Source organism: Ursus americanus, chromosome 9 (genome assembly GCF_024610735.1).
Source record: "Ursus americanus isolate L20-20 chromosome 9, mUrsAme1.1.p, whole genome shotgun sequence".
Lineage (NCBI taxonomy): Eukaryota > Metazoa > Chordata > Mammalia > Carnivora > Ursidae > Ursus > Ursus americanus.
Window position 1 is genome coordinate 25538776 of NC_142135.1, and position 25361 is coordinate 25564136.

Sequence of the window (25361 nt, forward strand, 5' to 3'; positions counted from 1 at the left end):
ACCTGAGCCAAAATCAAGAGTTAGCCGCTTAACTGACTGAGCCACCCAGGTGCCCCATTGTAATAAACCTTCTACCTGCTTTCCTCTTCTCCTTCTGAGATTGTAATAATTCACAGATTGGGAACAGATCTCTTTGTTAAACTTCTCATTTTGATCATGTGTTGTTTTCTTGATTTTGAAGAATTATTTTTCTGTGGGTTTCTTTGTAGCTTGTTGAACATCCTTAAAACAGGTATTTTGAATTCTTTTTGAGGTAAATTGCAGAGCTCCATGTCTTTGGGGTTCATTACTGAAAAATTATTCTGTTCTTTTGGTGGTGTCATGTTTTCTGGCTTTTTCATGTTTCTTAAAATTTTGCTTTGCTGCCTTTGTGTTTAAAATAGTAGTCACCTCCTCCAGTCTTTACTGGCTGCCTTCAGACGAGAAATAGCTTCCTTTAGTTCTGCTGAGGATTTTGAGGCTTTCTCAGACCTTCTATGAATATGCATGCTCCACACTTCTTGCTCCCCCTTATGACAGAGCTCTTAAGCTTGTATTCCTTCTCTTAATCTTCTAGAGCCAGGCCCTGTATGAACGACTTCTCTTTTGCTTTCCCAAGGGTGGTGATAAATGCTTCAAGACTGTTATCCCTTCCAGGTCCACAAATTTGGGCCAGCTTTCTGCACATGCTCACCAGCTGTCTACAAAAGCTTTGCTCTTGCTATTGTTGAAAGCATGTACAGGAGGTCAGCCATCAGATATTGGGGTATTTGGAAGAGGTGCCAAAACACTGCAGATGCCCATGGACCAGCTGGGGGAATCCACAGGTGAGGTGTCCATCCCACTGGCTCATTAGCAGGCCTCTTGATGTACATAATTAGTAGAATCTGCATATTCTTGGCCTGTTCCTTTCTGAGCTCTGGCTTCTCTTTTCCCAGATTCTCATCAGCCCTTAGTTTTTCAGGTCATGACTCAATACTGTGGATGAGGCAAGAGAAAGATGTGCCTGTTACCTCTCTGGTAGCTTCCTGCACAGCTGGGAAAGTCAAGCACTCACTCACACACACTTATTTTCTACAATAGGAGAAATCATGGGTCAATTAGAGATCTCTTAGCACTGGGCTATATTATCTTGGGGGAGGGGTGATACAGAGAAAGTCAGATTTTTCCTCTTACCCTCAGCAGTGTGTCCAATTTTGATTTTTTGTTGTTGTGGTTCCAATGATGTGTTGGACTCCTACCAGATTCCTGGACATCCATAAAGGGTCTCTCATTCATGGGTGATTATGTAAACCAGTGTTCTCCAGAAGCTCTTAAACTGTGGCTCAGAGGTGCTAGAGCCAGTTCAAAGGGCACTTTCAGAGTCCACAGCCAGCACCAAAGCCTATATATACCTGTTACCTGATACACTGGTAAGTGAGACGACTCCTGGATCTCTCCATGTATTTTTTGATGACAGAACCAATGGCAAGTGGGGTTGTTGCCAAGTTCTCAGTGCTATGCAGTTGTTTTTCATTCAGCCACCTAGGGGCTGGTCTGTCTTTTCCAAATGGCTCTTCTCATTCTTGGACTGCACTGGGATTTCACCATCTCCTACCTGGATCTCACATCTCCCACAGAGGCATGTTGTCCATGGATGGCTGCCATATTGTTGTTGCTAAGGAGAGGCTGTAATAAAGGACATCTTATTCAGCTATCCTGTGGACATCACTCCTTTTTTCTTTTTCTACCAATAGCCATCCTAATAGGTGTGAAGTGATTACCTCATTGTGGTTTTGATTTGCTTTCATTTTCCTGATGATTAGAGGTGTTGAGCATCTTTTCATACCCCTATTGGTCATTTGTATGTCATCTTTGGAGAAATGTCTACTTAAGTCCTTTGCCTATTTTAAAAATCAGATTATTTATTTTTGTTATTAAGGTGTAGGAGTTCCTTATATATTTTGAGTATTAACCTGATATTAGATATATGGTTTGTAGATATTTTCTCCATTCTTTAGGTTGCTTTTTGCTCTGTTGATTGTTTCCTTTGCTATGCAGAACCCTTTTATTTTGATGTTGCCCCACTTGTCTATTTTTGCTTTTGTTCCCTCTACTTTGTTATCATGCCCAGGAAAACATTACCAAGACCAGTGTCATGACACTTTCCCCTATGTTTTCTTCTAGGAATTTTACATTTTCAGATCTTATCTTTAAGTCTTTAATCCATTTTGAGTTAATTTTTGTATATGATGTAAGATAAGGGTGTGTTTTTGTTCTTTTGCTTGTGGACATCCAGTTTCCCCAAAATCATTTGCTGAAGAGATTATTCTCACTCTGTTGTGTATTTTTGAAACTTTGACAAAGATAAGTTGATGTGGGTTTATCAACTGGATTCTCTGAATTCTCTATTCTCTTTATTCATCTATACATCTATCTTTATGCCAGCACAATACTGTTTTAATTATTATAGTTTTGTAATGTATTTTGATCTTAGAAAGTGTGATGTCTCCAGTTTTGGTCTTCATTCTCAAGATTGCTTTGGCTACTTTGGGTCTTTTGTGGTTCCATATAAATTTTAGGATTATTTATTTATTTAATTCAGTAAAAAATGCTGTGGGGGTTTTAGTAGTGATTGCATTGAACCTGTAGATAACTTTGGGTATTATGGATATTTTAACAATATTATGTGTTCCAGTCCATGAACATGGAATACCTTTCCATTTACTTGTGTCTTTTTCAATTTCTTCCATCACTGTTGTGTAGTTTCCATATATAAGTCTTCATTTCCTTGGTTAACTTTTTATTCCTTAGTATTTTATGCTTTTTGATGCTACTGTAAATAGGATTGTTTTATAAACTTCCATTTCAGATACTTTGGTGGTAGTGTCTTGAATTACAAGTGATTTCTGATATTTTGTATAGCAACCTTACAGAATTTACTGTCCTGCGGAGTTAGGGTTTTCTACATATAAGATCCTGTTACCTGCAAACAGAGGTATGTCCACTTCTTCCTTAATTTGGATGCTTTTTTTTTCTTGTCCAATTTCCCTGACTAGGATTCCAGTACTATGTGATTAGAAGTGGTGAGAGTTGGGCATCCTTGCCTTGCTCTTGATCTCAGATGAAAAGCTTTGAGGTTTTTTGTTTGTTTGTTTTGTTTTGTTTTTTTACTGTTGAGTATGATGATAGCTGTGGATTTTTCATGGATGGCCTATATTATTTCAAGCTACATTCCATTACATCAAATTTGTTGGGAGTTTTTATCATAAAAAGATATTGTATTTTGTCAAGTGCTTTTTCTGCATCTATTAAGATAATCATAGCTTTATCCTTTAATCTGTTATTGTAGTATATCACATTTATTTGTGTATGTTGAACCATCCTTGCACCCCAGGGATAAATTCAATTTGGTCATAGTGTATAATCCTTTTGATGTGCTGTTTAACTTGGTTTATTTGTATTTTGCTATGGATTTTGCATCTATTTCATCAAGTATGTTGTCTTATAGTTTTCTTGTAATATCTTTGGCTATGGCCATCAGGGAAATGTGGATCTCAAAAAATGAATTTAAAACTATTTCCTCTTCTTCAGTATTTTGAAAGAGTTTGAGAGGGATCAATGTTAATTCTTTAAATGTTTGGCAAAATGTACCCATGCAGTCACCTGTTCCTGAGCTTTATTTTGCTGGGAGAGTTTTGGTTACTTATTTAATTCTATATTCTCATTATTGGTCTATTGAGATTTGTTATTTCTTCATGACAGGAATTTTTCCATTTCTTCTAGAGTATCCAATTTGTTGGTGTGTAATTGTTTGTAGTAGTCTCATCTCTTAAGATCCTTTTTATTCCTATGGTATCAGATGTAATGTCTCCTCTTTCATTATAAATATTGTCTAATTGTAAAAAGAACTGGATTCTGTAGACATTTTAAACCTATAATTGGACTAAGTGACTTTTCTGGTGACAAGAGAAAATATACACTAATTGCCCAACTCCTTACAAAACTTTTAGAGACAAAAATGGCTTATGCACCCTAGTTAAATACATATATGAGACATATTTGATTTTGCTTTTTTTTGTTGTGGGTTTTTTTTTTTTTTTTTTTGGCTACACAAAATTATCACAACTATAATGGGTGATTATTTTGGTAATTTGGGGTTTATGTACTGTCTTCCTACAATGGAAGCTCCAGGAAGACAGGATCTGCCATTAAGACAGGACCGTGTCCATTTAGAATATCCTTTGTCTCTTGCACTAAGCACAGTCCTTGAATACTATTAGGCATTCAAAATACATTTGTTGGCTGTGATACAACACCTAGAAGTAGAAGATAAATATATAAATTGACACATATTATTAACATCAGTAAACTTATACTGATGCTGTTGTTCATTAAGGCATTTAGTACCCTAATCTGAGCACATTTTGTAATTCTGTTGACTTCTGCTGCCTGACGGTATCACACTAGGTATTATTTCCTCAATATCATTTCTCCAGACCACTCAGTCCATCACTGTAACATATAAGCTACAGTGGAAATTCTGATAAAATAGAAACTCCCTGTGGGAAGGAACAGAGGCTATAATGATAGGCATGTGCTAAATAAATACTGGTTAATTGATTTTGGACAATTTTTTTTTGTTTTATTTTGAAGTTTGCGTTCCAGCTATTGCTGATCTCAGACACAATAAATGTATCCTTGTAATGTAAATAGATAACAAATCAGTAAAAGAAGATTCATTCATTCTTCATTCAACCATAAATATATGGAACAGCTACTGTGTATCAGACAGTATGCTCAACATGGAAAATGCAAAGATAAATATGTCACCATATCTTTCTTTGGGAAGATCATAGTCTAGTAGAAGAGACAGAAAGGTAAAGCAATAACACGGTGCTATAAATATAGGAATAGAGATGTTTATGGTAGACTGCACAAAAGTGGAAAGTAATAAGCTCTATTTAGAAAGTTCAGGAAGTACTTCAAGTAGGACATGACACTTTGGCAGAGTCTTAACAAATAAGCAGGGATTTTACAGTTAGACAAGGAGGATTGGATTTTTTTTAGCATGAGAACTTCACGTTCAGACAGAGCTATGACGTATGGTACATTTAGGAGAATTACGCCTAGTTCAGTAGGACTAGTGTGTAAGGTCTGAGGCAGCACTAGGAACTAAGGCTGCTTCTACAGGCAGGGCTGTTCCTGAAAGGTGTAGGACGTCATAATCAGAAATTTAACTTCAGTATAGATAATACACTTTAAAAAGCAGCATGTTTTGATAGGTATTCATAACATAGATTATTAAATTATCATACTCACAAAGAAATTGAGGGAAGTTTTTTTTTAAATTTTTCCTCATATACAACTTTTGCTTATAAAATGTTTTGTTGGATGCCAAAAAGGTCTTTTATCTGTGTAAGATATATAAGATCACTAAAATTTAATGGAATTGCTTACCCAATGGTCTGTAATTTTTCAGATGATTCTTTTGGTCAAAAACCCTCTCTCTTTTTTTTTTTAAGATTTTATTATTTGAGAGAAAGTGAACACAAGTGGTGGGGGAGGGGCTGAGGGAAAGAGGGAAGCAGACTCCCTCTGAGCAGGGAGCCCATCTCAGGGCTTGATTGATCCCAGGACCCTGAGATCATGACCTGAGCTGAAGGCAGCCGCTTAACCAACTGAGCCACCGAGGCGCCCCTTGGTTAGAAACCCTTAATTAGGGGCGCCTGGGTGGCACAGCGGTTAAGCGGCTGCCTTTGGCTCAGGGCGTGATCCCAGCGTTACGGGATCGAGCCCCACATCAGGCTCTTCCGCTATGAGCCTGCTTCTTCCTCTCCCACTCCCCCTGCTTGTGTTCCCTCTCTCTCTGGCTGTCTCTCTCTGTCGAATAAATAAATAAAATCTTTAAAAAAAAAAAAGAAACCCTTAATTATGTTCAATAAATGAAGGAAGTTGAGTCATATTCCAATCAATAAATAATAGGTGTTAATAATACAAAGCAGCTGGCTTCTTAGAACAAATAATTGAGAGTTTGATCTTCATAAAGGAAAACAATGACTAGTAGATTTAAATCTCACAAATTTAGGTCTTGTAAACCAAATTCTTTGACAGAAAAGACATGCTAGAAATATAATCTGAGCATGTTAAATCGTGATATCTAATTTAAAAAGTAGAGTTGAGTATCTAACTATGTCAAGGGTAGTCTGATGAGAACTGTAGAAGGATTAGAAGGTAAATGAGATAAATCTCTGTCCTAATTAAGTGTAAACTCTATTACATGAAATGTGTTTTTGCCCTGTTGTGATTATCTATCTGACTGTGTTATGAGTCATTTCTATAAAATGAACAATCAAAGAATGCTAGAATTTTCTAAGTTAGTTATCTGGATCAAATTCAAGAATGTGGCAAAGAATTCACCATTGGTATTGAATGAGCATGAGAACAAATGATGTATTCATGTATATATTATATGTGCAGTTGCTTTAAAAAATAAGATTACTCACAGGGAATGGCATTTAGTTTATTAGCTTTGAGTTCACATAATCTGAAGTAAGTATTCCCAAATGATGCTTTGACTTCAAATCGATCCCCAGATACTTCCTACGAATTAGTAGATATCTTAGGGGCACCTGAATGGTTCAGCCAGTTGAGCATCTGCCTTCAGCTCAGGTCATGATCTGAGGGTCCTGGGATTGAGCCCCACATTGGGCTTCCTGCTGCTCCCTCTGCTTGTGCTCTCTCACTCTCTCTCTGTCAAATAAATAAAATCTAAAAAAAAAAAAAAAAAAAAAGAATTAGTAGGTATCTTGATTCTCCACCCATGAGAGAAAAAAAGAAAAAAGCTTGGCACTGTATGTGGACAATCTAGAGATAGTATTAACTGTACTTTTCAAAAATCACAATGTGGAATCCTATTAGAAGATGATAAGATGACCACCAAAATTTGTAAGCATTGTGTTGAGGGCCCTTACCTAACACATCATATCATTTGCTAGATGTTCTCTTTTTTTTTTTTTTTTTTAAGATTTTATTTATTTATTTGACAGAGAGAGAGACAGCCAGCGAGAGAGGGCACATAGGCAGGGGGAGTGGGAGAGGAAGAAGCAGGCTCCCAGCAGAGGAGCCTGATGTGGGGCTCAATCCCAGGACTCTGAGATCACGCCCTGAGCCAAAGGCAGACGCTTAACGAATGAGCCACCCAGGCGCCCCTAGATGTTCTCTTTTAACTGGAGCAAAATTCTAAAAAAACTTCCTGGATTAAAATAAATATAATAATAATAAACCAGTACTACAAAAAGAATGTAAAGTTATATTAAAACATTTTTTAAATCAAATTATAACTTAATAGAAGTTAAAGATTCTCCAGGTGGAAGTAGACCTTTCTTTTTGGAAATTAAATAAATGCCTCACTAAATAGTTACACTTGGTAATGTTGTAGCATACAAACGCTTCAGTTCCATGTGTTGCTTTTAGACAAGTCAGTGAATCTAAATGTAAATAGGAACTATAAATAGAAAGATGAAATATAGAGAAATAGATGAGAAAAAGTTACAGAGGATGGGAAAAGCAGGACAATTAGGACAGGCAGACAGAGAAAGAGAGGAGAGAAAAGAGAAAAGGATACATTTAGTGGATAGTCGTGAAATCAGTGCCAGAGAATGCCTGATGTTCTTTTAATTAATTAAGAAGGTTTTGGAATAGTCTCCATGTTTTCAAATCTATTGTCTGATCAATAAGGACATTTGCAAAATACTGAGTAAGTGCAAGAGAATGGGGGGGGGGGGTTGAACAAGGAAATTTAAGTCCAGCTTTATAGAATTAAAATGACTAATAACTTACGCTCTAGTCTTCGAGGACAAATTTATAAAACAAGCTATGGCAGTATTTTTGGCTGCCTGTTCCTAACAGATTGAAAAGCAGTTATAATACATTTGGTGGATCAAAAGCTGCCTGGAGCAGCTGTGGTTTTGGTGCAGTGTCCAGCAGGGTAATCTCACTCAGCGCACACTCGAATGCATCCCTTCCAGAAATGCTGGCGAATACATCCAAGCACAGTGGCTTTTTTTTTTTTTTTTTTTTTTTTGCCAATAGTCTGTTTTATTTATGGAAAGAGTACCTTAATTTCTGTCAAGTTTTTAAATCTTCCCCTAGTGAAGAAAAATTTATCTTGTAGTAACGCAACGATCTGACTTGTGGAGGTAGGTTATATTAACTAGACATAAAAATTTTAAAGAACTCTTTATGTTTTCAGAAGCTGCCCAAATTAGTGGTTGAGATGTAAGAACACAATGGCCTCTTTAAGAGGAAACAGTTTTTTAAACGAATATAAGGACTACATGAAAAAAATTTAAATCTAAGTTTTGATACTTAGAAAAAGCAAAATGCTTAAGCGGTTGGGTACTAGGAAAATAATGTGTGTGTGTGTGTCTGTCTGTTATAAACAAGGTAGTTATATTAACTTTTCTCCATTGAGAAGACCCCTTTTTCACTGCACATCTTTGGTATTTCATTTCTGGCAGCCTCTGAGATAAAAGTTATGCCCACAGGGTAACATAAGGAGGGAATCACAATGGGGAAATAACGGTCTCATAATCACACTACGAATACTAGCAACAGATGCAGAAGACATTAAGGTTTGCTATAAAAAGGACAGATTTCATGTTTGTTTGTTTTGTTTTTTAACCGAGAAAGTAGACTCTTCCTATATTCCCAAAGGATGATTTTAAACAGTAAAGGTTTCAGGAAACATGGCAGGTGTTCCTCTGTCTTGGGAAATGGAAATTTGGCTGAGATTCCTTTCAGCAAGAGAGTATATTCTCGGTCTGATTTTCCTACTCACTCATGAGGCTTTTAGGAAAAAAAAAATCTAGATTATCCAGTGGTACAATTACTAGACAGATATGCCTTGCTTTTCATTTACTTGAAAGGTAAATGCTGACAAATAGGTTTTTATCTACAGTGCTCTTTTCCTCCTTGAACTGGAGATCATGACATTTTAACTTAGGAGTGCCTGACCATGATGATTATGATTATGATTAACATCAGACAAACCTGATGTTCCTTGAGCCCGTTCTATCCTCTCATGCCTTAGTCTCATTATTTCTAGAGGCCCATTTTGATCATTTCATGTCATTGTTTTCCTATTACCTATTAAAGAAAGGCAACATTCTTTAGCATCCTACTCCAACAGTAATTTCTTATGTCATTTTTTACCAAATGTACTTTGTAATATTTCCCCCTTAATCAAATGAAGTAATTGTTTCCTAGATATATCATGTGGTTCCTCTTTCCTCCTCTCCCCATTTATTTCCTCCAGCTGAATGCCCCACATTTCTTCCTTTTCTAGCTGTACAATTCTTACTTTATATATTACCCTAAATCTTAACTGATCCAATCAGCTCATTCTGAAAGTGTTTTTCTTCTTTTTCTGGATTCTGATATCATTCCCTTTCACTCCCTCAGTGCTTATATATTTATGAATTCAATAAATATTTACTGAACACTTGTGTGCCAGGCATAGTTTGCATTTGTGAATGAAAGAGACAATATCCTCTTGTGTTCTTGGAGCTTATAGTCCAAGACTATAGCATGTGAGGACAAAAAAGACAAAAGTTAATAAATTATTAAGCTATAGAGCACTTCAGAAAGTGAAAATTCATGGAATAAGATAGATGAGGGCACCTGGGTGGCTCAGTTGGTTGAGGAAATGAGTCTTGGTTTCAACTGAGGTTGTGATCTCAAGGTCATGGAATCGTGCCCTGGAATAGGTTCCGCACTCAGTGGGGGGAGTCTGCTTGAGATTCTCTCCCTCTGCCCTTCCCCCACTCTCTCTCTAAAAAATAAATAAAATCTTTAAAAAAAAAAAAAGGAAGATAGATGAAGGTTTGAGGGATCTGGAATGCTAGGGCTGCAGAGAGGATGTTTAGATGGTCAAGGTAGACCTTCAAGAGAAGGTGACATTTGAGCATAGGATGGAAGGTGGTGCAGGAATAAGCCTTGCTGATATGTGAGGAAAGTGTGTTTTAGGGGATAGCCAGAGCAAACACTCTGAAACATAAGTATGAAGAACAGCAAGGAGGTGAGAGTAGGAATAAATGAGGTGAGAGAGAGAAGGGGAGATGCCGTCTTGTAGACTATTGTAAGGATGCAAGTGTTGTGTTCTCCCTAATGGAAATGGAATTCATTAGAAAGTTTTGAGCAGAGAAATGTCATGCTCTAACTTATAAGGTACTGTGGTGTTTTGCAGTTATGATGTTTAGGTAATTGATTTTAATTAGCATTCTTGAATTATTTCTCAATGAATATTAAGCTACTTGAGGGCCGTATATTGTATATCATTTATTTCTGATATTGTGCAGTCGTGTTGCATTTTTGTTTTTACATCCCCAGTGAATATTTGCTACAAAATTGAAAAAAAAACAGTAACTACATTTATCCAAAGAAGATAACTGTATATTTGTGTAATTATACTACTTTGTATAACTGTACATTATGACTTGGCTGTTATCACCCAGGTACCGGAAGTCCTGATAGCCAGCAAGCTAGCTGCACCAACTATGTCACCTTCTAATAGGCTCTTTTGTTAGTTACTTATTAAAGAAGGACCGGCCTTTAAAAATCTACATTTTTAAAATTAAAAAACAACTTGTTTTTGTACCGCTCTATTTTCTTCTCAGGTGTTATTCTGTATTTTTAAAGAAAATTTCTATGTAGCTGGGTATACATTTTGACTTTTAAAATATTTGAAGCAAGGATAACTATTTCATAATTTGGTAAATACTAATATTTGAGGCTCACAGTTGTTTGTCTATCCATGATGACTTTCAAAGCACGGAATATCTATAGACAAGCAGCCATTTGTATCAGAGCATTATAAACCATAAGCATTTGAATGACTACTTAGTAGCTTAACAATACCTTTGTCATGATTATTGTAATCATTATATTATCATCATTATGTCATCAAAAGTTAACATTTTTTTAAGATTTCATTTATCTAATAGAGAGAGCATGGACAAGTGGATGAAGGGGCAGAGGGAGAGGGAGAAGCAGACTCCCTGCTGAGCAGGAAGCCCCACTTGGGACTCCATCCCAGGACTCTGAGATCAGGACCTGAGCCAAGGCAGGTGCTTAACCGACTAAGCCACCCAGGTGCCCCAAAAAGTTAACATTTTTTCAAGTGCTCAGTATATGCCAAACACAGTATTAATATTTTATAGATATAGCTTTATTTAATTTTCCCAATTACCTTATTTTTAATCCTGTTTTATAGATAATAATCTCTTAACTCCATATTTTTAAAGTTAGTAAATAGTAGAGGTGGAATAAAAACTTCTGAGAATTTGATACTGGAGCAAACAGTCCTGACCACTATATTATAGTCCTCCTTAGAGTTTCTTCGCATGATTTTCCATCTCGATATTGCTTTCAAATATAAGAACAAAACCACTTGTGAACACATCAAATGTTTGTTGAGGACTTACTAATTACTACATATAATTTCTAGGTGTAAGTGTTTAAAATTTGCATAATATCTAGCCCTAAAAACCTGCAGACTAATTGTAAGAACGTGCAAACAAGTAATTGCAAAATTACAATGTAAACACTGTTCGTATTGTTTTAAGTTGGTGCTTCTCAGATAATGTGCATTATGGTCATTGAAATCTTGTTAAAAGTCTAGATAAGACCGTACCCCAGAAGATCAAGTCAATGTTTCTGAGACTCAGCCAAGCATTTGCACTTTCACCAGCATCCCAAGATTATTCTTACAATGACCAAAGTATGAGGCCATCTTGTATAACTTAGGTGATGACACAAAGACGGTAGTGATCAAATCTGTTAGGGATTACTGACAATGGAGTCAAGGAAGACTTCGCCGAACGATGGATAGAAGTCCTATTGGCAGGTAAGAATTAAAGTGCAGATATGGAATTAGTTTGGTCCTTTGAAGGGACCTCTTGAAATGTAGGTGGGTATAAGACCATTTATTCTGGAATCAGATGTCAGTTTCTGTCTTGACAATGCCATTTGATAGCCATGTGACACGAGGCCATTCCTAAAGTCCCCTAAAAACCCAGTTTCCTCATCTGTAATCTGGGATAATAATAACACCTAACCTGAAATATTTCTTCAGAATTAAATGAGATCATCCATGTAAAAGTGTTTATCATAATGCCCAGTCCATAGTAAGCTCTCAATAAATACCATTCTCTCTCGCTGATGAGATGAACCCAATGTGGCTAAAATTGTCAAATGGTATCTTAAGTGCTGAAAGATTAGATTAAGAAGGTGATAGACACTTTCTTGGAGACACACTCCAGGGTTTCAATTTGGGGAGTAACATGCTTAGTTTTGAATTTTTGAAGGGCCCTTTTATTTTGGAAAATGGAAAATGCATTGCAGGAAGAGAATAGGCCTCAAGAAAGGGATTGCAATAGTTCACATGAGAAACTGTGAAGGAGGTTATTGTGGTTGTGTAAGATCTGTGGCCAGTTAGATGTTGGAGATAAGAGAGACGGAAGAGTAGAAGATGGTTCTTAGGTTTCTGATTTTTTGTTTTGGTTTTTACTCTAAATCATACTACTTTTTATAATCACAGTCCTGTTTTATTCCATTGGAGAGCTGGACTTTTAATCCTTAGACTTTTTCTTTGATTTTTAGATTTTAGCTATTGAATTAAACAAACCAGGATCAACAGAACCACTTTTATTTATCTGTAATAATTAGACCTCACATCTTACAGTGGGACCTAGAAACCAAAAGTATTCCCTAATTTAACTAGTGGTAATGCCAGTACAAATATATACTTTCAAGAATGAAATTGGTATAGAAGGTGCATATGGTGCTACTTGCAAACTAAGAAAAGATGGCAAATGGATACCACATTTATTATGGGTGTGTATATTTTTAATATTTATAGTCAAGCTGCTCAAATTATGATCTGTTGGAGGCTGTAGTTGGTCCATAAATAAATTGAATCAGGGCAATTTTTCTAAATTACAGACACACAAAGCAAGGTAGTAAGTATAAATTTAGAATTTTCTTTCTCTTCTTTCTTTCTTTCTTTCTTTCTTTCTTTCTTTCTTTCTTTCTTTCTTTCTTTCTTTCTTTTTAGTTTCAGATGTAGTGTTCAGTGATTCATCAGTGGCATTATAACACCCAGTGCTCATCATGGCACGTGCTCTCCTTAATGCCCATTATTCCAGTTACTTTTTTCTGAAACTTTGATGTCTTATATTGGTTTTATGCTAACAGATTCTAAAAATTACCTGATATATAAACAGGTAGCCAATGTTAATGGAAAGGGTAAGATAAAAACCCTCAATTTACTTTCCATTAATAACAAAAGGAATTGAATGTTGAAGAGAAAAAAAGACAGGCAGAATGGAAGAAGACAAGTTTCCCTAGCAACCTTGGAAGACACAAGGAAAGCTAAGGCAAATATATTAGAATTCCAGAGTTTAGAGGATACATTTTTCTCTCTCAATATAGAAAAGCTAAAACATTAGTTGAGATTCTGATTAGTATTTTGCTAATTTCTGACATGAGTTATATAAGCGGACATAAGTCTACATCTTTGTGTGTGTGTGTGTGTGTGAGTGTTGGGAATGTATGCTGGTTTGGTAGTCATGTGAATAGATATATCTGCTCTGAGTTAATATATTTTTTCTAACATATAAAGTACCAAATTTATCTGTCTTCTCATCCCCAAGAACGCTGGAAAGTGGGAATAAATTTTTAAATTGACAATTTGTATTTTTTGTTGTTTGTTTGGTTTTGACAAATGCAATCCTGGTTATAACTGTATGTCTTGCATAAGTGTATGTTTTGCTAAGAAAAATGTCCTTAGTGCATGGAATGCCACTAAATATATCAATTGTTAGTAAGCTTCCACAAGGAGAACTTACAATTTCTAGTTGCTCTGCACCTGGGTTCTGTTAGAGCTTCATCATTAACAATTCTGGAATGACAATTTGGTTGTAATATGCATATATAATGTCCTTCACATTTCCTTAAATTTATTGCCATACACACTTGTATCTCACTAATGGAAAATTCTAGAGGGGCAGTGGAGCATCTATAAATCAATGAACAGCTTTTGGTTTTGAACTTATACAATGTGCATGTTTTAAAAGGGCAAACTACATGCGGTAATGGTGTTTGCAAATTTAAAGGGTACTCAAAAATCTTAGGACGTAGCACTCAGAGGAACACAAAGGCCCATGTTACCATAATGAGCATATTTTTCTATCCTCCTAAACTAGAGAACATTCATGATATATGCCACTGATAATTTTGCTGTAAATCCTGGGAAAACACAGGTGATCCAAAAATATCTTTCCATTCTGCTTAATAGTTGAAGGGCTGGTCTGAATACCCCAAAGCATAAAAGTAGCCATAAAATAGTAAATGCGTAGACATGTATTCATTTAACTCTAGCTTATATAAATAACAAAAGATTCAATTCAGCACAATAGTTATTTTACTGCTTTCCATCCTTAAGCAATATGCTTAAGAGATAATGCATTAGGTCTTAATGAGTTTATTTTTATAATCACTAAAAATGGTTTCCTCCCTTGGGCTAATTAAATAATTGATTATTTGAGAAAAATAGTGATTTTAAGATTAATTATGTTTTTACTTAAACTAATTTTCTTGTTTTAACTAGTTTATGCACTTCATCTCATAAAATGTTAATTGTAGAAACATCTCCTGCTCAAATTAAATTATTAATATTTGTCATTTCTAATTTCAATTGCCATTAACAGAATATATTTAATGCAAATAAGTGTAATTGATTTTGCAAACACATCTCACTCCTTAATCCTATAAGGCCATTAGTTTTATCATAGTTTCCTCTTTTCTTTTAATCAAAATTTATTTTATGATCATCTCATTGACTTTTTATCTCTGTGGTGTTGACTTAGAAATGGTTTCCGCCTAAGTTTCTGAATTCTGGAAACATCGCAGTTTTTTGTATTCCTAAACTTTCTCTAGCTGTATCTTGAGCTAATATCATTGCTCCTGGTCTCTTGTTTTTTCTCCCAGTTAAACCAGTAACATTTTAGCTTATATAGAAGTTTTTTATTTTGGGTTAATCACAAACTTCAAGGTACTTAAATTCTTGGCACTTTATATGACATTTTACATATTTTCTTTATGTTGCTAGAGTATGTATGTGAAACCTATTGATCTTAAACATACAGAAACATACTCTCATGACAACAGGAAAAAATAGCCTTTATCTAGAATGCTAAATAACGACCTCACTTCCATGTTTAAAACTTTGAATAATGTTAGTTATTATGTCCCTGCCACTATTCTAAGTATTATGTATATCTTGTTTTCTTTAAGCAGTGCAGTGTTCCTACGATGTCAGTATTTTTGCATCCCATTTAACAGGTGAGGGAACTGAGGCACAGAAATCTTTTCAGACTTTACCAAAAAGATAAACTAATGGAGCCAAGATGCAGATAAACGTTGTTTTCTTGATAACTTTGAAAATTTCCTTCATTACCCAGAGAAAGAAAATACAATTTCCTACATTGGTTAAGATTATAAAATGGTTTGCAATGTATACCCTATCTCCCTTTCGGCTTCATTTCTTGATGCCTTTTCCAAAACACTACAGTGTGTTTTGGGGAAAACCACTCCCCCTCTTTTCCATAAAAGAAGGAAAAATCACTTAAAACTTCATTCAACATGCCACCTTGTCTGCCAGCACATCACACTCACCTTACCCCTCATTATTATGAGTTGGTAAAATATACAATTTTTTAGTAGGGTTATTCTTTTTTTTTGTTAATAATCCATTTCCAATGTCTTTTCTTTTTCATTTTTATTTAAATTCCAATTAGTTAATATACAGTGTAATATTAGTTTCAGGTGTAGAGTTTAGTGATTCAGCACTTAAACAAAGGACACACAGTGCTCATCACAAATGCCCTGCTTAATACCATCACCCATTTAACTATTCCCCCCATCCACCTCCCTCTAGTAACCCTCAGTTTGTTCTCTATTGTTAAGAGTCTGCTTTCTGGGGTGTCTGGGTGGCTCAGTCGGTTAAGTGTCAGATTCTCAGTTTTTCAGGGTCCTGAGATAAAGCCCCAAGTCAGGCTCTGCACTCAGCTCAGTCTGCTTGTCCCTCTCCCTCTGCTCCTTCCCCCACTGGTGCTCGCTCTCTCTCATAAACAAATAAATAAAATCTTTAAAAAAAGAGTCTGTTTTCTGGTTTGCTGCTCTTTTTTCTTTTTAGTAGAGTTATTCTTTATGAAATAATTATTTTAATAAAGGATGACCTTCATTTACTGTGATTGTTCCACTACCTGTAATCTTTTAAACCACTCCCTTCTCCTGCTTCATCAAGAATTTCTTTAGAGCATAGTTGCTTATGTTGCTAATTCATCTTTGCATTTCTGACATGTAACATGATATAGAGTACATAATAGGTGCATAATAATTGCTTATGATATCACATTCTATTTAACATTTTATCATTTAACTTAGCATCAAACTGTAGACTAAAATTTGAGAAGCAGTTTCTATTACTGAACATTCAATTAATTATTCAGAGTAATGCTAAGTTAAATGTTAATTGAGGTAAGAACAAGTAAAGTAAGTAAAATTTAAGGATCAAGGTAAATGTGAGCTAAATCTGCACCACAACATGTTCCTAAACCACTGTTGCCCATCAGTGACTATTAAGTCAGAACTGTTCTTTCTGGAAAAAACTTACAAATATTGAAGTTACATGTTACATAGTAGGTATTTGACAAATACTTGTTTATTAGATTAATTAATTACAAGGTACATTATACCAGAAAAAATCTGTGTGTTTGCCATTGAAGTTAAACCAGCTCATATTGAAATCACCCTTTGATTATCACCAGCTTCTCTGTTTTTCTTTTTTCAAACTGTTATCTTATAATGACAAATGTGGAATGCCGAATGGTAATCCTAGTATATTTTTAAAACCCATGGGGTGCCTGGGTAGCTCAGTCAGTTAAGCATCTGCCTTTGGCTCAGGTCATGATCCCAGGGTCCTGGGATCAAGCCTCATGTCAGGCTTTCTGGTCAGCGGGGAGCCTGCTTCTCTGCCCCCATGCTTGTGCGTTTCTCTCTCTCTCTCTCTTTCTCTGTCACATAAATAAATATCCCCTTTTATGGGGATATGTAGGTGGCTCAGTCCATTAAGCAGCTGGCTCTTGATTTCCTCTCAGATCATGATCTTGGGGTCCTGGGATTGAGGCCCTGGTCAGGCTCCGTCCTCAGCGAGGAGTCTGCCTGAGGATTCTCTCTCTCTCTTTCTCTCCCTCTGCCCCTTCCCCATGCTCACTATCTCTCTCTCTAAAAATAAATAATAAATATTTTTTAAAAAACCCTCATATGTAACATAAAGATAGGAATAATATTATCCTGGGCACCTAAGTGGGGCAGTTGGTTAAGGGCAGGCTCTTGGTTCTAGTTCAGATTATGATCTCAGGGTCCAAGGATAGAGCCCCATTACAGCTCTGTGCTCAGCGCAAAGTCAGCTTCAGGATTCTCTCTCCCTCTGCCCCTCCCTCACCTTGCTTGTGCTCTCTCTCTTTCTAAAATAAATAAATAAATCTTAAAAGAAGAAATAATGGTTATCTTGAATCCGTTATTTAGAGAAAAATTTAAAATTGAAGACCTGCAATATATTTAAAATAACAATACCTTCACTATTACTGAATACAACCTTTGTGCAAGGACACACGATTCAATTCCTGTTCCTTTCTTACATGTACACAGATGCAATATTTTGGTCTTTATTTTCAATAAATTTATACATAGGTTGTTTTTTTTTAATTTAAATTCAATTATAAAACATTCAGTGATTCATTAGTTGCGCATAACCCCAGTGCTCATCACATCACATGCCCACCTTACTGCCTATCACCGAATACGTAGATTGTGATGTTGAACTTGTTAAGGAGGTTTTCCTTTTAAAAACAATGTTACCGGAAGTCTTAGCAGTAATTAAGCTTCTTCTTCTCCCTGTCTGCCTCTCTCAAAACATCAAAGACTCATTAAAGTCATTATGGAATACTGGAAAGTAATATATGTATATATAATCAGAATGATCAGATATAAATGATATGATTAAGAACATTTTCTACTGCAGAATGATTTGCCTTGTGAACAGAATTGGAGAGAACAGTTTTTGGCTATAAATAAATGGTTATAAATAAATGTTGGAAATGTGAAGACTGAGGTTTCAGTATTTTCATTCAGGGTAACTGCCTGCAGTAATTTGACAGCAGACATAACTTTATGCAATTTTTGATATGGATTTGTCCCTGGACTCATTTCTGTTTGTTTTTGGCTACAACAGCAGATTAATTGATCCAATTCCCATTAAAAAAATTCACCCAGAGCACATCTTTGATTGCCAACACCAAAATTGACACTCATAAAGCTGAAAATGACTCAATGTTTTGATTGCCTTGGTTAATCAGGAGAGCATCCTTTGCAACATTTTTACAGAAATTTGCTCTCTCTTTGTTGATCCTTACAAATAACCTATTGATTTTGTTACTTACGAAGAAGTGAAAATAATTCTTAGAGTTTTTAAAAGTTTTTAAATTGAAGTGTAGTTGACATACAAGATTATATTAGTTTCAGGTGTACAACATAGTGATTCAACATTTATACACATTACGAATAATCACCATGATAAATCAAGGTACTTTAAAGTTATCATTTAATCACTCAGACTTTACATACTTATTAATTTTTATTTATTTTTAAAATTTTTTTAGAGAGGGAGAGAGAAAGAGTGAGAGACTGGGGGAGGGGGCAGAGGGAGAAGGAGGGAGAGAATCTTTAGCAGGCTCCACACCCAACCTGATGCAGGCTCTATCTTACAACCCTGAGATCATGACCTGAGCCAAAATCAAGAGTAGGATACTTAACTGACTGAAACACTCAGGCACCCCAGAGTCTATTTGTTTAAATAAAAAATGTAAAATACGAACTACAAGATTTTTAGATATTTCTGCTTTATTTTCCTTAGTGTACAAAAAATAATTGGCTGCAAAAAAATTAAAAAGGCCATCAGTGACTTCTTCTGCTTATCTGACTACCTCATCACCTTACTTTCTTCCCTGAAATAATCATATTCAACAGATTAGCTGGTCCAACTCAATGTCTTCTGCAACAATAGAAGGGAGTATGTTCTTATACCCCCAATTTTTTGCTAATAATAATTCATCTAATAGATGAGTGATGTTATTATTTATAAAAATAATTCATGTTCATTATAAAAATTTTGGAAATTCAGAAAAATATAAGGAAAGGCAAAAAAATCATCAATGATCTCATAATCAAGAACTATGCTAATATTTGGCATATTTCCTTTTGCTCATTTTTCTCTGATAATATTTTATACAAAATTTTTTAACTTACATAATTGCTATTATGTATCTTACAGAGTTTTATATCACATTTTTATCTTATTTTATTTTAAGATTTATTTTATTTGAGGGCACCTGGGTGGCTCAGTCATTGAGTGTCTTCCTTCGGCTTGGGCATGATCCCAGGGTCCTGGGATCAAGCCCTGCATTGGGCTCCCTGCTCGGCAGGAAGCCTGCTTCTCCCTCTCCCACTCCCCCTGCCTGTGTTCCCTCTCGCTGTTTCTATCTCTGTCAAATAAATAGGTAAAATTTTTTTTTTAAGATTGATTTTATTTGAGAGAGAGAATGAGAGCATGGGAGTAGGGCAAAGGGAGAGGGAAAGAGAAACTCCAGGCAGACTCCATGCTGAGCCAGACCCTGAGATCATGACCTGAACCAAAGCCAAGAGTCCAATGCTCAACCGACTGTTCTACCCAGCCCCGCCAGGAGTTTTATATCACATTTTTGAAGTTAAAACTTTTAAAATATTTTACTGTGTTGGTATATATTATGTGTAAACTCACTTAAAAATGAGGCTCTCAATATTTTATAATATCACTGTACCATAGTTTTATTTGTCCTCTTTCCAGGAAAGGAAATCACCACTTCTGAATATTAATAGTTTTCTGTGTATATGACCCTGAATGGAGTACTTGATAGAAAGAAAAGAAAAATGAATGTGTACAAAATTTGGCCTTCTTAGTAAGAATGACTGCAAGAATGACCTTAGTGGTAAAGAGTAATAAATGTACTGTTCAGGACTCCCAAAAAACTAAGATTGTACCAAAGGAAGGTGAAATCCTGTTTTTAAGACTTGTAGGTTTATATTATAAAGCACTTTTTTGGGATATTCATTAATTCCTGAAAAGGGCTCTATGAAATCAGATAAATTGAATGTGTAAGACCAATTAGCGGGTATTAGATAGGATTAAAACAAATATAAGTTTCTTTTACTTTTGGATCTGAAAATCTAGTTGGAAAAGTGAGACATTAACCCTTAAAATGTTAAAGGTAAGTCACAATTTAATGGTGACTTACCTTGCCTAGATCCATGAATTCAAGTTTACAAAAAAATGGGGAAATACGAAGCATGTGTATGGTTAGAGACCTAGCTAATTGAAGCATAAGTGTTGGAACTCCAATTCATAGACTTCCCTAACCTCCTCTAGGGCTGTCTCAAATGCATTCCCAAATGATGAGTTTACTCTTCTTCACTGTCTTCCTTTCTGAACTAATCATAATTCTATCAAGTTAGTGCTTTTATGTCATTTTCTATCCTTAAATATGACCTTAAATTTGGAATGATTTTTAACTACTCTAAATATTGTATTATTAGAAAGAGAATATCTTCCATTTGCAGAGCTAGACATTAGTATTTATTAAAAAGTTATCAAAATAGGGATTCGTGTTCTTTTTCATACTATTCATTCATCCAATCAACCAATGTTTATTGGATGCTTCCTTAAGATGCAGTGCTCTAAGCTGTCCTTAAGGAGTCTCAGAGGGGAAATAAATATTGAACAACTAATTACACAGTTATATATTCATTATTAATTTATGTTAAGCACCACAAAAAATGTAGAAAATGGTGCTATGAGAGCATCCATCAGAGGGAAATATCAAGGAGTAAAAGAATGTCTGAAGTATTGTAATTCTTTAGGATTCAGTTTTTAATATTTTTTTCATGAAATGAAGATATATAATGATTTTGGAGTGGTGACTACTTCCTCCCATAATTTAAACATGCATTAGATTAGCTTCAAATGTGAATTACAAAGAATTGGATAATAAACACTGTTTTTTATTGAAGATAAAAAATTCTTAATAATCATTTTTCAAAATGTTTTGGCAAAAAAAATCAATTTTTCAGACTTTAAGTAAGTCATTTTAGAAAAACAACTTATATTTAGTATGCTTTTATTCTCCTATGTTGAAAAATGTATTGTTACTATAAAAATAATGGAAGTGTTTTAAATGATAGAATTATCTCCCTTCAGAAATAACTGATTTCAGGTGTCACCTTAACTTTTCAGGTCTCGATGAACTACATGTTTTTCTCCTTTTTGATTATAATATATTTGGAGAACAAATTTTTTTTTTGAGAATACATCTTACTTAAAAATACATTAAAAAACTGTTACATGCAATAAGTATCTCAAAATATGTCTCATAAATTAAAAAGCCCATTTTGTGTGAAAGAAAAAGGAACCAGATGATATGGACAAAATAGCAATTTTTTAGTTATTTTACTAAGAATATTTTACAAATATAATTTCATATTACTCTCACAATAAATTGTTGTTTTATTTTTTATTAAGGGATTTTCTTTTTAGGAATTTTTAATTTTTGCTTTATAGTAGAAGACATTTAGACTGTGAGTTAGAAAGACTTTAAGTATAATCACATCGTTATTTAATGGTTGGTGCCATGAAAATTCAAAGAAATAGTTTTATGGTACAGTTCCAAGCATATTGCTTTTAACAACTACAGTTAAATCTTGTTCACACTTAAGTAGCATTCACAGAACATCCCCAGTGTCCCAGTGTAAAAATCTAGTTTTAATGATACCAGTATTCAATTTGGTAATTTAATATGCATAATTTAAACATTCATTATTTGAAAGTTACTTATGCTTATATCTTTAAATATTTTCAGCAATTGGTTTGGACTCCTGTCCTGAACCACAAACTCCTAGCAGTGGAATGAAAATTGGAGACAGATATATGGTTGGTGATGTGGTATCCTTTCAGTGTGATCAAGGATATTCTCTACAGGTAAGGCTATTTTTAAATTATAGTTTTGATTTGCATTGCTTTTTCAGAGTATTTTAATGGAACAATGATTGGTAATCCAAAAGTTTTAAAACAATATTGATTTCAAATTGCAATAGCCTTCAGTCAAAAGTTATTCAATTTGTCCATAAAACATATTCATGAGAGAAATTACTAGAACGGACTAAATATGCTTTGTTTGCAAGTAACCAAAGATTATTTTTGAATCAAAATTAATCTTTGCTTCACACTTTTCTCTCTGTTCATATAGGATGTAACAACTCAATTCTTGGAGCTTTAGAATTAGAAAATATAAATGAAGTGCTACTTAAAGCGTTAAATGAAACTTCCATGATAATAAATTTTTGCAATTAGTGAAAATCAACCAGAAATATATTTTAGAGGGTCTCAAATTTATGGTTGCATAAAAATCTCCCTAAAGAATTGACCTATTAAGTAACTGAGAAAAAAATATGAGGCAGAAACTATTCCATGTTAAGTAAATAGATTCCTTAGAGAAAGCAAAATTAGAAATTAATGATTTATAGTCTTTAACATTTCATTACAAATTATTATTCTCAGAAGTACAATCAGATATTTCTGGACCTTATATTTCAGTTTATAATTTAATATATCTTTTTTTTTTATTTTTTTTTTTATTTTTTTTTTTATTAATAATGATTTTTTATTATATTATGTTAGTCACCATACAGTACATCCCCGGTTTCCGATGTAAGGCTCAATGATTCATTAGTTGTGTATAACACCCAGTGCACCATGCAATACGTGCCCTCCTTACTACCCATCACCAGTCTATCCCATTCCCCCACCCCCCTCCCCTCTGAAGTCCTCAGTTTATTTCTCATAGTCCATAGTCTCTCATGTTTCATTCCCCCTTCTGATTACCCCTCCTTTCTTTATCCCTTTCTTCCCCTACCGATCATCCTAGTTCTTATGTTCCATAGATGAGAGAAATCATATGATAGTTGTCTTTCTCTGCTTGACTTATTTCACTTAGCATTATCTCCTCCAGTGCCGTCCATGTTGTAGCAAATGTTGAGAACTCGTTCTTTCTGATAGCTGAGTAATATTCCATTGTATATATGGACCACAACTTCTTAATCCAGTCATCTGTTGAAGGGCATCTTGGCTCCTTCCACGATTTAGCTATTGTGGACATTGCTGCTATGAACATTGGGGTGCATATGGCCCTTCTCTTCACTACGTCTGTATCTTTGGGGTAAACACCCAGTAGTGCAATGGCTGGATCATAGGGTAGCTCAATTTTTAACTTTTTAAGGGACCTCCACACTGTTTTCCAGAGTGGCTGTACCAACTTGCATTCCCACCAACAATGTAGGAGGGATCCCCTTTCTCCACATCCTCTCCAACAATTGTTGTTTCTTGCCTTGTCAATTTTTGCCGTTCTAACTGGCGTAAGGTGGTATCTCAGTGTGGTTTTGATTTGAATTTCCTTGATGGCTAATGATTTTGAACATTTTTTCATGTGTCTGTTAGCCATTTGTATGTCTTCATTGGAAAAGTGTCTGTTCATATCTTCTGCCCATTTTTTGATTTGTTTATTTGTTTCTCGTGTATTGAGTTTGAGAAGTTCTTTGTAGATCTTGGATACCAGTCCTTTATCTGTAGTGTCATTTGCAAATATCTTCTCCCATTCCGTGGGCTGCCTCTTAGTTTTTCTGACTGTTTTCTTGGCTGTGCAGAAACTTTTAATCTTGATGAAGTCCCATAAATTCATTTTATCTTTTGTTTCTCTTGCCTTTGGGGATGTGTCATGAAAAAGGTTGCTTTGGCCGATGTCATAGAGGTTGTTGCCTATGTTCTCCTCTAGAATTTTGATGGATTCCTGTCTCACATCGAGGTCTTTCATCCATTTGGAGTTTATTTTTGTGTATGGGGTGAGATAGTGGTCAAGTTTCATTCTCTTGCATGTAGCTGTCCAATTTTCCCAGCACCATTTATTGAAGAGACTGTCTTTTTCCCACTGGATGTTTTTTCCTGCTTTATCAAATATTAGTTGCCCAAAGAGCCGAGGGTCCATTTCTGGGCTCTCTATTCTGTTCCATTGGTCTATGTGTCTGTTTTTGTGCCAGTACCATGCTGTCTTTGTGATCACAGCTTTGTAGTACAGCTCGAAATCCGGCATTGTGATGCCTCCAGCTTTGTTTTTCCTTTTCAACAGTTCCTTGGAGATTCGGGGCCTTTTCTGTTTCCATACAAATTTAAGGACTGTTTGTTCCAGTTCTTTGAAAAATGTCCTCGGTATTTTGATCGGGATAGCATTGAAAGTGTAGATTGCTCTGGGTAGCATGGACATTTTAACTATGTTAATTCTTCCGATCCATGAGCATGGAATATAAAAACCACAATTCTGATGTGATTAGGAGTCTTAATTTTTCTACCAGGACCATGTCATTTTTTACATTTTATCACAAGCGTATATAATTACATTTCTTATTTTAAGTCATACTGAGAATTCCAGTAAAAGGTTGAAAAATACTAAAAAAATGATAACAAATATTTAAGCTTATTTTTATAATGACCATTCACTATGCTATGTTTAATTTAGTCTTTTTAAAATGTGTACTGAACTGCATCTTTTTTATGTAGGGTCATTCTCACATTACATGTATGCCAGGACCTGTAAGAAGATGGAATTATCCAATCCCAATTTGTTTGGGTAAGTTGAAAAACTGTAAATCATTGGTAAGCTTTATCAAATTTTAAAGATACACCTTGTGTATAATGTTGCTGAAATATATAGTTTGTCTTTCATCAGGTTTTATGGAAATGATGTTTTAAGATAAATGTCTCATCTTTTTTTTTTTAATTTTAAATTTTTACAATTTTTTTTTACCTCAAACTTCAATATCAATGGATGACTTTAGAAATTGAAAAAAGGTATTAGGTTTTTTGATCCTTAGAAATTTTTCTCTGTATATGATAGAAGTATCCATAGATCAGGAAAATAAGTAAATATCTTATTGCTTGCTATTGAGCCAGGATAGGAATCTGGAGTTTACCAAAGAGAGCATGATATCCCATGAAATGTCTTCATTAGTGACAGGCAGTTGAGATATGGAATATATCAAAATAGCACTTGGATCTTAGAAAGTATGGGACCCAGTTTTTTCCCTAACTTCATCCTGCTTCCAATTATTTCTGTCCACTTTTTCATTTTTTTTCTCTTCCT

The 25361-nt window shown here is 34.9% G+C and overlaps 1 protein-coding gene across 4 annotated transcripts in view; it reads left to right on the top strand.

Moving 5' to 3' along the window:
• CSMD3 (CUB and Sushi multiple domains 3) overlaps positions 1-25361 on the top strand; it is a 1146349-nt gene that overhangs the window by 1010410 nt on the left and 110578 nt on the right. For all 4 annotated transcript variants that reach the window (XM_045805628.2, XM_087864412.1, XM_045805629.2 and 1 more), the window contains 2 exons: positions 22032-22150; positions 24779-24848. In XM_045805628.2, coding sequence (XP_045661584.1) covers positions 22032-22150; positions 24779-24848 — 189 coding nt within the window. The remainder of the gene's footprint in view (positions 1-22031; positions 22151-24778; positions 24849-25361) is intronic.